This window comes from Bufo bufo, chromosome 4 (genome assembly GCF_905171765.1).
Source record: "Bufo bufo chromosome 4, aBufBuf1.1, whole genome shotgun sequence".
NCBI classification, from domain to species: Eukaryota; Metazoa; Chordata; class Amphibia; order Anura; family Bufonidae; genus Bufo; species Bufo bufo.
The window spans coordinates 141,840,852-141,854,236 of NC_053392.1; the positions used below are offsets into that span (position 1 = coordinate 141,840,852).

Here is a 13,385-nt window from a genome sequence, read left to right on the forward strand (position 1 = left end):
ATGTGAGAATAAGGATCCATATTAAGGAAGTTCTGTAAATGAATGGCAACAGTCTTTCAGGTGCAGGTCGCTATTGTACAAAGATTGTAAAATATGGAAGTCATGACAGATGTGTACAGAGCCTAGGTAACAGAATTATTCAACACACATGTTTAGACACAACTATAATAAAGTCTTAGATTTATCCCTACCTTAAAGGGTTTCTGTCACCCCATTAAACCGTTTTTTTTTTTTTCTTTAATAATAATCCCTATAGTGCGATCTCATGATACATAATCAAATTAATAATTTTGGTTCAGTAGATTTTGCTAAAAAACGATTTTTAAAATATGCTAATTACCTTGCTACCAGCAAGTAGGGCGGCTACTTGCTGGTAGCAGCCGCATCCTCCGATGGTAATGACGCCCCCTCGGCATGCTGATTGACAGGGCCAGGGAAGGTAATCCTTCTCTGCTGGCGCTGTTAGAATTTGAAATCTTGCGCTTGCGCCGTACCTGGCTTCAATCGGCGCAGGCGCACTGAGAGGCGGCCGCTCTGCTCGACCGCTCCATCCTCAATGCGCCTGAGTCGATGACGTCATCGCATACACCCGGAAGAAAAGACGCCGGCGTCTTCTCTTCCGGGTGTATGCGATGACGTCATCGACTCAGGCGCATTGAGGATGGAGCGGTCGAGCAGAGCGGCCGCCTCTCAGTGCGCCTGCGCCGATTGAAGCCAGGTACGGCGCAGGATTTCAAATTCTAACAGCGCCAGCAGAGAACGATTCCCATCCCTGGCCCTGTCAATCAGCATGCCGAGGGGGCGTCATTACCATCGGAGGATGCGGCTGCTACCAGCAAGTAGCCGCCCTACTTGCTGGTAGCAAGGTAATTAGCATATTTTAAAAATCGTTTTTTAGCAAAATCTACTGAACCAAAATTATTAATTTGATTATGTATCATGAGATCGCACTATAGGGATTATTATTAAAGAAAAAAAAAAAAACGGTTTAATGGGGTGACAGAAACCCTTTAAAGGATCTAATTAATGACATAAATTCATTTACTGTCAATTCCAGAAAGCAGATCCCTGAAGAAGTTTGAAGTTATGATGTTTAAGGAGTAGCTACAGTCTTTGGAGAAAAGGAGCAGTAATCTTTATACAGGCTTCAATACAGGACTGCAGAGTATACTCAAACAGCAAATTAAATTGAAATATATCCAAAATTATAACTTGGCTCTGGCCTACAGGCAAGAGAAAATTGTATGCAGATTGTAACAGTACTGTAGAAGTTTCTAAATTCTCCCATAGTTTGCTGTCCCAAGTGACCGATAGCTTCAGTTTTGTAGGACACCCACCAAATATCTAATAGGACAACTGTAGAAGCTAAAACTGCACCCCTGTCTCTTCCGAGTCCTGAATGGCAAGTGCCTAATTATGTAGTGATAGGAGGGTGGGTGGAATCCATCACAATGAAACTGCAGCCCAATCTGCAAGATTTAGTCCAACTACTAATTAATTCATTTACCTTTAAGTTTATTCTGGGCAGTCCTACTTTGTGATTGACAACTGTGTACTTATACAGGGAAGACTATTAATCACTGAATAGGACCACCTACTGGACTCCTAAGCCCACAATGACCAAAGGTGTAAATGAATAAGTTACACCAAGTCTTTTTCCCAAAATATACAGTATATTACAACATGCTCAGCTCAGTCTGCTCTACAACATGTTGCCCACAGTCCGGACTGCAATTTTTAATGTGATCGATTTCCTTTAAAGGCATTTTCCTGGGATTATTAACAAATACTGTATGTTCATCTAGTTTTTCCTTATCTACATCTTCCCCATGTTTTTTTTTTCTACAATTTGGACCCCCCTGACCTGTTTTCAACATGTAAATTAATCACTCTGGTTTGTTCACACCTTGTACGTAGCACTTCCTGTTCCTGCATCCAACCAAACCCATGATGCACTTCTCCTTTCTCTGCCACAGCTTCAGCACCTCCCCAACAACACTCAGCTAGTTTATAGCTCTTCCCACCCAGCTTGTGACAGACACTCCCCCTTATCACAACCAGAATGGGAGATACAGCAATGAAGATAAATGAAATGCATCACAAAATTACAGCTACCTTTATAAATTATTATTTTAAGGGATGTTGATGCAAACCAGAAATCCCCTTTAAGGAAACCTTGGTGGAAGTCCTAGTAGAAGTGGTCACTGAGGCTATATAGCCCAGTGCGATTCCCAGAAAGAGGCTTAAAGGGGTTGTCCAGTTTACAGTGGAAACCTGACAACTCAGGGGATCGACTTGCAATAAAGAATAGATCATTACTTACTGGCAGATTCCTCGCTGCCCAATCTGGTTCTCCTGGCAGGGCTTTGTGATCCTAGCTGCAATGGTTACATCACATTGACCACATGTAACTGCTACAGTCAATCACTGGCCTCAGAGATGCACTGTAGAGGCTAGTGATTTGCTCCAGCTTTCACAGGATGTTGATCTGACATCACCATTGCAACTGGGGAAAAAAAGTGTGACAGCGCAGGATCCGTAAGGCAAGTAATCATCTATTCTTTATTGCAGGTAAATCCCCTTAGTTGTCTGGTTTCCTCTTGAAAATGGACAACCCCTTTAACTTTTGTTATAAACTGGTTACTAAAAGACAAATGGCTGACAACAAAGTTTACACAATTTAAAATCTATAGCGTGCACGATATTTAAAAACAAATTCTTACATAAACCACTTACTAAAAGTCTTTGGTTATTTTTACATAATTCTCCTTGTAATCCAAGAGCTGGAGCAACGTGTCCGAGGCCAACTTGACCATCCTAGGGCACTCGGAATGATTTCTTGACAGAGAAGCCTGAACAACTTCCAGGTATTCTACAAAGAAAAAGTGAAAAACCTTGACACTACATACAGCAAGTAAAACCACACAACACCCTTGTCACAAAGTCAGATTCCATATTTAATTCCTCTAATTGGACTTGAAAAATGAAATTCATTTGTTGGGATTTGGTACATGAGACTCAATTCTATGTCAGGCCATCACTTTGAATGCTTACATAAAGACAAATTTAAAGGGTTTGTCCACCTTTCATTCTCAGGAAAGGCCATGACTAGCTGATCAGCCAGTGCTGGTACCCCGCACCCCCATTGACTTCAGCGGGAGCAGCACTGCAGTGGTGAGCTCAGTCCACTACAAAGTAGACAGAACTGTCTACTTTCAGGGAGCCATTGATGGATGTTGGACCCCCACGATCAGCTAGTGATAGTTTATTCTTAGGATAGGTCATCACTTAAAGGGGTTGTGCAGGATTTGATAAGTCATTTAATTGTGCAAACCTTGTCTAGCTATGTCTTCATTTCAATCTCCATGCTCCCGCAGTGCTCCATTGTTTATGACCCGAACTTCCAGGTTGTGGGCGTCAGCCACAACACTTCTCATAGTGCTATGCACTGCAAGATCAGGCAAACATTTGAATGCCTACTACATCCTTCCCAGGACTGAAAGGTTTCCTCCCACACTGCTTTGATATGACAAGCTGTGGACTCTGCTCGTGGATTGAGAGCATCGACCAGCCCATTCCAAGATTATGACCATTTGGCCAGGGATTCTGACAGAGGGCCTGATGGGAGGTTTGGTTATGATGCGCAGTCGCGCAACCACTCACCCGATCTCCGGAGTGAGACAGAAAAAGTAGTGCAAATACATTAGTAAGTAGCAGGACCTGATAGGGTTAGCACAGGGAAAGGGAATAAGAAAATGATACAGGATAACCCCTTTAATAATAATAATGGGTGTACAACTCTTTTAAAGCAAAGAAGTTACTATTCCATCTAAATCTCAATGCGTACACACTAACACTCAAACTTTAAGGGTAGGTGCACACAATGCAGATTTATAATGGTATTCCTGCACTGATTTTTGTGCATAAAAAAAAAAAGTTTAATACAGTACCAGCAAACAGAATGAGAGTTGATAAATCTCATGTTCACTTTGTTTTTTTTTTCTTCCATGTGAAAATTGACCTGCTGTGTGGATTTTAAAACTGTTTGTACGATTCCACACCTTTTGTAGTGTGGCTTTCCCCAGACTTCAATGGGGTTGTTGACAAACCAAAAAAAAAAACAAAAAAAAACGAACACACATAAAAAAGGTACCAAAACGGCTATAAATAGTGCAGCTGTATGTGCATTTTTGTGCAGATTTACTGCATACAACTCTACACCATGTGCAAGTACCCTAACCGGATATTCACACAACGGATTTTAAAAACACAATGATTTTCTGCACAGATTTGGTGCATTCTTTTCAGCTTCCTATTATTTCATTTGGAGAAACAGAGTGGATTCTGCTCTAAGGTAGAGCATGCTACTTCTTTTTTTCCATGCTGAAATGAATTGGGAGGCTTTTTAGAGGTGGTCTTTGGTGCAGATTCCGCGTAAAAAAAAAAAAAAATAAGTCAAAATAGGTTGTTTGAACTGGCCCTAAGGGTCCATTCACACGTCCGTAGAATGTGTCTGCACCCATTCTGGAGCCGAACTTCTGGTCCGCGGCTCCGTAAAAAAAATTGCAGACAAGAATAGGCAGTTCTATGGGGGTGCCGGACGGGTGTATTGCGGATCCGCAATACACTACGGACGTGTGAATGGACCCCAACAGTGCAAAATAACTTTAAAATGTATGCCAAAAGAGTGTCCATACAGTTAGTCAGTAAATGTCAGGATACTAGTTACAACTGTACTGGAGCTCCACCTGAATTCTATAATGGGGATCTCTAGTAGAGATGGCCTTGCGGTTCGCCCGGCAGTCGTTTCGTGGCAAACTTTGCGTGTTCGCGATTCACCGAACATATGGAGATATTCTCGTCCGCTATATTCTTTTACATTGTGAAGAACTTTAACCCATGACACATCCATCAGGTGGTACAGGACAGCCAATTGAGATATTTCAGCACATGGACATATCCCCTACCTTATAAATAAAGCTGATCTGGCCGCCATTTTACATTCAGTCTTTTGCCAGTGTAGGGAGAGGTTGCTGTGTGGAGCAGGGACAGACTGTTAGAGACACCAAACGCTAGCTAATAGGGCCACAAAAGTCCATTCAAGGACTGGTATAGGTGTGCTATCGATAGGTGTGACTTACTGAGGGGTGTAATATACTTATAATATACTTTTATAATGAGTTAAAAAAACACATAGATCTATATAGCGATCACCTTGAAGTCAGGGGGCTAGGGGGTCTGTGGTTAGGCTATCAGGGCCAGAATAGCACCCCCCTGTAGGGCAATATCAGGGACAGTTCTTTGCCCACCCTGTCCTTCAATACCACATCATCATCTAGCCCAGGGATATATGTTTTTTGCTTTCCCTCCGGGATTCATGGATGTGCACTGGAACCCCCCGGATTGTGGTAGGACATATGGTTTCTGATTTAGTGCCGCCGAGCACTTGTTATTGCCTACCACATCTATGCTTTTTGGTTAACTTTAATAATTAAATTTATTTTCATTTTGAGGTATTTTTTTTTTCCATTTACATGTCCGCAAAATGGGTTCGCATCCATTCCGCAACTTTGCGGAACGGGTGCACACATTTATTTTCAATGGGGCCAGAATGTGCTGTCAGCATCCGCATTTGCCGATCCGCTTCCGTTTCAGCAAAAAAATAGAACATGTCCTTTTCTTGTCCGCAATTGCAGACAAGATTAGGCATTTTCTATTATAGTGCCAGCGATGTGCAGTCCGCAAATTGTGGAATTCACATTGCCGGTGTCCATGTTTTGCGGATCCGCAAAACACTTACGGACGTGTGAATGGACCCTCATAGTAAAATTATTAAAGGTTACGTTTTATCTTCATGTATATTCTAATGGATTGCCTTCCTTGTACAATGCTATAATATACTTTCTATGTTAGAAAGTATATTATAGTGCATTTGTATTGTGCGGCAGTTGTGTGAGGTTCTGCTGCGATACTGCAGGTATATAGAGGGACAAGCGTAATTAGGACAAATAATTTCTACTGGTGTGATATACCAGTCGTCCCCCAAAAAAAATAGATTGAAGCGGGGTGTTATATACCAATATACTTTCTTTATAGTGCATTTGGGTACTGTATAGTGCATTTGCGCATGCACGTACGTGAAAATTATATTGCCGATATTTCACATTGAAAAAAAATTATGACTGGAGATCGCAAATTTGAATAATACATCTGGTATGTCACTGTCCATGTTGTGGGACTATTTGTGCACTTCTAGTAATTATTTCTTGGCTGCAAATATGAGCTGAAGGTTTTTCAGGTTCGCCTGCCATTAAAATGAATGGGACCCGGCGCGAACTTGCGGTTCGCGAACATTTGATAGTGTTCGCGAACTGTCCCAGCAGATGTTCGTCCATCACTAATCTCTAGTCGCTGTCCTCCCCACCAGCATATTGTGTGAATTGGTGACTTAACTCTCGGCAATGAATGCTCACGGGTGGAAAGCCCCTATATAAGCTGTATCTGTGCTGTACATCAGCAGCTGGGTTATTAATGCACTGCTAGCCACAAGGGCATTTAAATTTTTTTTTTTACATATCCCTGAATGAGATTTATACATTTCATTGGAGAGAAATATATACACAGCTGCCTTTGTAGAAAAGCCTTCATTTTCTATATCATTTCTGGTCATGCACTGGACTTAAAATCCTTCTGGGAAAGTTTGGCATTGTTGTTGAGCAGGGTATAAAGATATAACAGCAAGCTGGACCCCTGGCTCTATACAGAGGAGTAACTAGAAATTTTAATTATATTATATAATACATTTACTTTATTATAAATATATTCTCAAATACCTCATTAGTTATAGCAGGTGCTCCGTACAGTATTCGAATGTATTGGCTCTGTTGAGTCAAAGTTATTGCTTCGTGAAGTCTCTCGAGACTTCGTGTAATAACTTCATAAATTTGTACTGTTAAAAAATAAAAAACATTTCCCGAACTCTGGTTCGGTTCCAAGCGGTACGGAAATGCCTGCTGGAATCCAACAACACGAGTGTGAAAGTACCCTAACAATTAAAATTCAGAGAAGGTCAGAGCTCAGCTATACAACTAGCAATTATTACTACGAGCTCAGCTGCTACATGGCCTCTGCTACCAGAGATGCACCATTGAATCAGCTGCACAGGAAACCAGCCTGCATCACATTTGCCACATGGATAGAGCTGGGTTTTAACTGTGGAAAGAAAAAAACATTGCACTTGTCTCCATACAGCTGTCATCAGTCAAAAAAACAAAACAAAAAGCCTATATACAGGAACACACCTATACAAAAAATGTGGGAGACATTTATCAAAACTGGTGAAGGTAAAAATGGCTGGGCTACCAACCAATCACATTCCAACTTTAAATTTTTAGAGCTCCTTTGGAAAATAAAAGGTGAAATTTGATTTATTGCTATGGACAACTAAACCAGTTTTCCTTTACACCAGTTTTGATAAATCTACCCGTGTTCCATCTGTACCGGCTAGTGCATGATATTAATGGGGAACATAATATAGGTAAAGTGACAAACACAGAAATAATCACAACCTATCAAAAAAAAAAAAGGCAGCCTACTTCACACTTCAGTTATTGAGAGCCAAAACCAGGTGTGGGTCAAAAAATACATACAGTAACTGGTGCAAATCTTTTCATTATACCTCATCTCTGTAGCCACCACTCATGATGTATGAACTGGGCCTTTATTGTATTACATGATTAAAATGGAATTTATAAACAGTGAAGGAAAAATGGCTGCATCACTGAAGAGGAGACACCAAACAGGTGGTTTGCCATTCCCGGACAAAGGCATGCTGAAACACACATCGGGGTTGGCGCTATCCTGAATTGGTGGACACACCATGGGTTATATGCGATTCCTGAGTCCTATAGTTCTTTATTATTCCCTTTGCAGTGTGGCAGGGTAATTATTTTATATGCACTTTAGATCGACCTTTATTGCATTGTGGATATATATTTCTTTACACTTTAAAAGGGAACGTGTCATCAGAAAATGACCTGCTGTTTAAATTGCTTTTTTGTGTTTAACTTTGTTTTAAAAAAATAAAATTGGATGATTTTTAAAAAAAAAATTTCCATATATTTAAAGCAAAAAGATAAAATCATGCAGTTTTCACACTGGCCACTAGGTATAATAAAGGCTACTATCTGATTTTAACTGGCAGATTAAATTTTTTATGACATATTTCCTTTACTATATATTATTGCTCCTTTTTTGTGTCTCCTCTCCAGTGATGCCGCCTTTTTCTGCACTCTTTTTTTAAAGAGGCTCTGTCCATACGATCATCCCTATTAAACCAGGTGTTCCGTTATATTTCCCTACCCTCGTCACTTCCTGCTGTGACGCGGCCGCACCGGACATGACGTGAGGAGGTGTGCTGGAGGTGTGGCGCGCCGCATAACGACGGGGTAGGGAAATTTCACAGTAGAGTTAGCTGGACAGCTAATATAACGAAACAGGCATAGTTTTAATCAGCATTAGGCCTCATGCATATGGCCTTTGTGGGTCCGTTCCGTGCACGGGGGACTGCAATTTGCAGTCCCTAATGTACAGGCAACGTCCGTGCGGCAGATGGATCGAGACCAATTCAACTTCAATGGGTTCGTGATCCGTCCACACCATATTTATTTTTTTGCAGTGCGGAGGAACGGCCAAAAACACCACAGAAGCACTCCGTAGTGCTTAAGTGGGGTTCCGATCCGTGCTTCCGTTCTGCATCTCCGTGACTGCAGACCCATTTAAGTGAATGGGTCCACATCCGTGATGCGGAGTGCACACGGGCCAGTGCCCATGTATTGCGGACCCGCCGTATGCGGGCCACAATACGGAAACACAATGTTCGTGTACAAGAGGCCTTATGAACCCTTTCTTTTGTCTATATGATAAATAGCTGCAGGGATATTTCCATTTTTATTCATATGCAATAAAGCACAAGGAGGTGGGACTGAATCCTTTGAGCACAGCTTTGTAACACCCCCTGTCCTCTGCACTCCCCTTACACCTTGATTGACAGAGCTAAACATCAGCATACTGAGGGTGGAGATGTGTCCTAAAGCTGTCTCCTAGCATCTACATATATACACTATGGGCCAGATTCATCATTAGCTCAAGTCAAAATAATGGAGTGAAAAAGTCGCAAGTTTTTGCGCAATACCTAAAACTGCGCAAAAATTTGCTACTTTTATTGGCTCTGCTCGCCAGTTTTATAAAAAGTGGGCGTGTCTTCTTATGTAAATGAATCTCTAGACAGGATTTACTATTGCGACAATTTTAAAAAAAGTCAAAAAAATTGCACAATTTCACTCTAGTCAGGACCATGCTTATCTTATGCGAATTTTTAATAGAACATGCGACTTTTTCGTAAAGACGTGCGACTTTTGTAAAGCCGCTTACTGAAGGAAAAACTGCCGTCAAACCACATTTATCACAGTATTAAAGGACCATTAATAAAAGGGACTTTGGACATATGTAAAAGTGGAGTAAGATGTAAGTGTAATGATAAATCTGGCCTATATGTACTATAGCTTTACTACATTGAGACATGTATATTAGCTTTCTGAGCATCCTTTATTCACAGGCAGAATATATAATTATAAAAGACACCAGTAATGTGGATCAGAACATGCAGATCTACGTAAGTACGCCTTCACACGCTGCTGATTTTTGAGCAGAATTTTCAACGACTGAAAAGGAGTTACATTAATTTCACTGGGGCAGCAAGCCCCATCCAGGTGAATTAAACAGATTTTCAGTCGTGGACGTTTCTGAAACAAACTACGCAGCATGTGAAGGCGTCCTTACATAGCTGTGACAAGCTACACGGTACTGATGGAGAACCGCAGCAGAAAGCCAGTCTACTCTCAGAGAGGGTTGGGGCAAAGTACAATGAAAACCAGAGGGCTGATACAGACTTTAAACACAACTCCGGCCACAGTAAGTAGGGTTGCAAGCTAGTGAGTGGCCAGGTAAGTCTATTTAGGTTGCCAGTCCGATTTAGTCTCATTTACTAAAATTGTACTTTCGATCTATACAGTACTTCACATTAGACAGTATCTCATATCCAAGTACCAACTTTTAGTATCACAAATACAAAAAAGCTTTTTTTTCAGTTAAAGGGGTTGTCCGGGTTCAGAGCTGAACACATCCCCATTTTCACCCAGGCAGCCCTCCTGACTTGAGCATCCAAGCAATTCATGCTCCGATGCTCTCCTCCCGTGCTAAATCGTGCAGGGCAAAGGCATTTTCTGGAGTTCCGGTGACTAACTGGGCTCTCCATAGGGCTGCCAGGCGGAGACTGGCTGTCCTAGCCTATAAAACGGCTAGGGCAGCGCTAAAACCGGCCCATCAGAGCCAGTGACGTCACCGAACACACTGCCGTCTGTTATTGTAAATAAAAAAGACCGCAGGGCAAGTCAGAGCATCGAAGCATGAAATGCTCCGATGCCAACATCATGGGGGCTGCCTGCATGAAATGATGGCTATGTCCGGGTTCAGCTCTGAACCCGGACAACCCCTTTAAAGCAATACAACCATACAAGTCAGCAAGGCATAGGTACACCAAGACTTCTAGTGCTATAGGAAATGGGTATACTCAACCTATGATTTGCACAGAAATGAAATTAAAGAAATCATTCAGTACAGTTAATATTATAAACAGACATGAAAACTGAAAGATGCCATCACTGTCTTGGCAGAAACCGGTCTAGCACATCATGAATGAGAAGGGTGGGCATTTCCCCGAGTCTGCAGTGGTGACTCCTGGTTAGATGGCTACTTCTTAAAAATTGAACATTGAAGACACAGAATTAGGGCTCAGGCACACGAACATATTTTCTTTCCGTGTCTGGTCCGTTTTTTTTTTGCAGTCCATTATTCCGTGTATATTCCTTTTCCGTTCCGCAAAAAAAAAAAAAAAAAAATTTAAATACAACATGTCCTATTATTGTCTTTGTACTGGATAGTACTGTTCTATTAGGGGCCAGCTGTCCTGTTCTGCAAAATACGGAGTGCACACAGATGTCATCTGTATTTTTTGCGGATTCATTTTTTTCTGACCGCAAAATACATATATCGTGTGCATGAGCCCTTAAACCCTTAAGGATCGGGCTCATTTCGGGCTCATTTTCATCTTAACCCCTTAAGTACACAGCCTTATTTCACCTTAAGGACCAGGCCATTTTTTGCAAATCTGACCAGTGTCACTTTAAGTGCTGATAACTTTAAAACACCTTGACTTATCCAGGCCATTCTGAGATAGTTTTTTCGTCACATATTGTACTTCATGACAGTAATAAAAAAAAATTTGCATAGAAAAATACCTCATTTACCAAAAATTTAGAAAAATTTGAATTTTTCAAAGTTTCAGTTTCTCTACTTCTGTAATACATAGTAATACCCCCAAAAATTGTGATGACTTTACATTCCCCATATGTCTACTTCATGTCTGAATTATTTTGGGAATGATATTTTTTTTTTGGGGGATGTTACAAGGCTTAGAAGCAAATCTTGAAATTTTTCAGAAATCCAATTTTTAGGGACCACTACAGGTCTGAAGTCACTTTGTAAGGCTTCCATAATAGAAACCACCCAAAAATTACCCCATTATATAAACTACACCCCTCAATGTATTCAAAACTGATTTTACAAACTTCGTTAACCCTTTAGGTGCTGCACAAGAGTTATTGGCAAATGGGGATGAAATTTGTGAAATTTCATTTTTTTGCCTAATTTTCCATTTTAACCCATTTTTTCCACTAACAAAGCAAGGGTTAAGAGCCAAACAAGACTGTATCTTTATTGCCCTGACTCTGCCGTTTACAGAAACACCCCATATGTGGCCGTAAACTACTGTACGGCCACACAGCGGGGCGTAGAGTGAAAGGTGCGCTGTTTTGTTTTTGGAAGGCAGATTTTGCTGGACTGGTTTATTTACACCATGTCCCATTTGAAGCCCCCCTGATGCAACCCTAGAGGAGAAACTCCCTAAAAGTGACCCCATCTAAGAAACTACACCCCTCAAGGTATTCAAAACTGATTTGACAAACTTTGTTAACCCTTTAGGTGTTGCACAAGATTTAATGGAAAATAGAGATACAATTTCCAAATTTCAGTTTTTTGGCATATTTTCCATTTTAATATTTTTTTTCCAGTTACAAAGCAAGGGTTAACAGCCAAACAAAACTCATTATTTATGGCCCTAATTCTGTAGTTTACAGAAACACCCCATATGTGGTCGTAAACAGCTGTACGGTCACACGGCAGGGCGCAGAAGGAAAGGAATGCCATACGGTTTTTGGAAGGCAGATTTTGCTGGACTGGTTTTTTTTGACACCCTGTCCCATTTGAAGCCCCCCTGATGCACCCCTAGAGTAGAAACTCCAAAAAAGTGACCCCATTTTAGAAATTACGGGATAGGGTGGCAGTTTTGTTGGTACTAGTTTAGGGTACATATGATTTTTGGTTGCTCTATATTACACTTTGTGCGGCAAGGTAACAAGAAATAGCTTTTTTGGCACAGTTTTTTTTTTGTTATTTACAACATTCATCTGACAGGTTAGAACATGTGGTAATTTTATAGAGCAGGTTGTCATGGACGCGGCGATACCTAATATGTATACTTTTTTTATTTAAGTTTTACACAATTATTTCATTTTTAAAACAAAAAAAAGTTTAGTGTCTGTATAGTCTAAGAGCCATAGTTTTTTCAGTTTTTGGGCGATTATCTTAAGTAGGGTCTCATTTTTTGCGGGATGAGATGACTGTTTGATTGGCACTATTTTGGGGTGCATATGACCTTTTGATCGCTTGCTATTACACTTTTTGTGACGTAAGATGACAAAAAAATAGCTTTTTTTACACAGTTTTTATTTTAATTTTTTTTACGGTGGTCATCTGAGGGGTTAGGTCATGTGATTTTTTTTATAGAGACGGTCGATACGGACGCGGCGATACCCAATATGTATACTTTTTTTTAATTTATGTAAGTTTTACACAAGGATTTCATTTTTGAAACAAAAAAAAATATATAAAAATCATGTTTTAGTGTTTCCATAGTCTAAGAGCCATAGTTTTTCAGTTTATGGGCGATTATCTTGGGTAGGGTATGATTTTTGTGGGATGGTGGGCAAAATTTCAATTTTATCATGTTTTTTATTTTTATGGCGTTCACCGTTCGGGTAAAGTAACAAAGTAACATGACCGTTTTATATATCAGGTCGTTACGGACGCGGCGATACCAAACATGTGTAGAAAACTTTATTTTTTTCATTTTTAATCAGTGATAAGTGTTTTTTTATTTTTCCATATTTTTTTCACTTTTTTTTTTTACTTTTTTTGACCCAGATCCA

General features: G+C 40.5%; 1 protein-coding gene across 1 annotated transcript in view; it reads right to left on the reverse strand.

The window, feature by feature from the left end:
- Nucleotides 1–13,385, reverse strand: part of LOC120997745 (putative serine protease K12H4.7) — an 88,604-nt gene that overhangs the window by 45,788 nt on the left and 29,431 nt on the right. Inside the window, exon 4 of the mRNA XM_040428011.1 lies at nt 2,737–2,872. Coding sequence (XP_040283945.1) covers nt 2,737–2,872 — 136 coding nt within the window. The remainder of the gene's footprint in view (nt 1–2,736; nt 2,873–13,385) is intronic.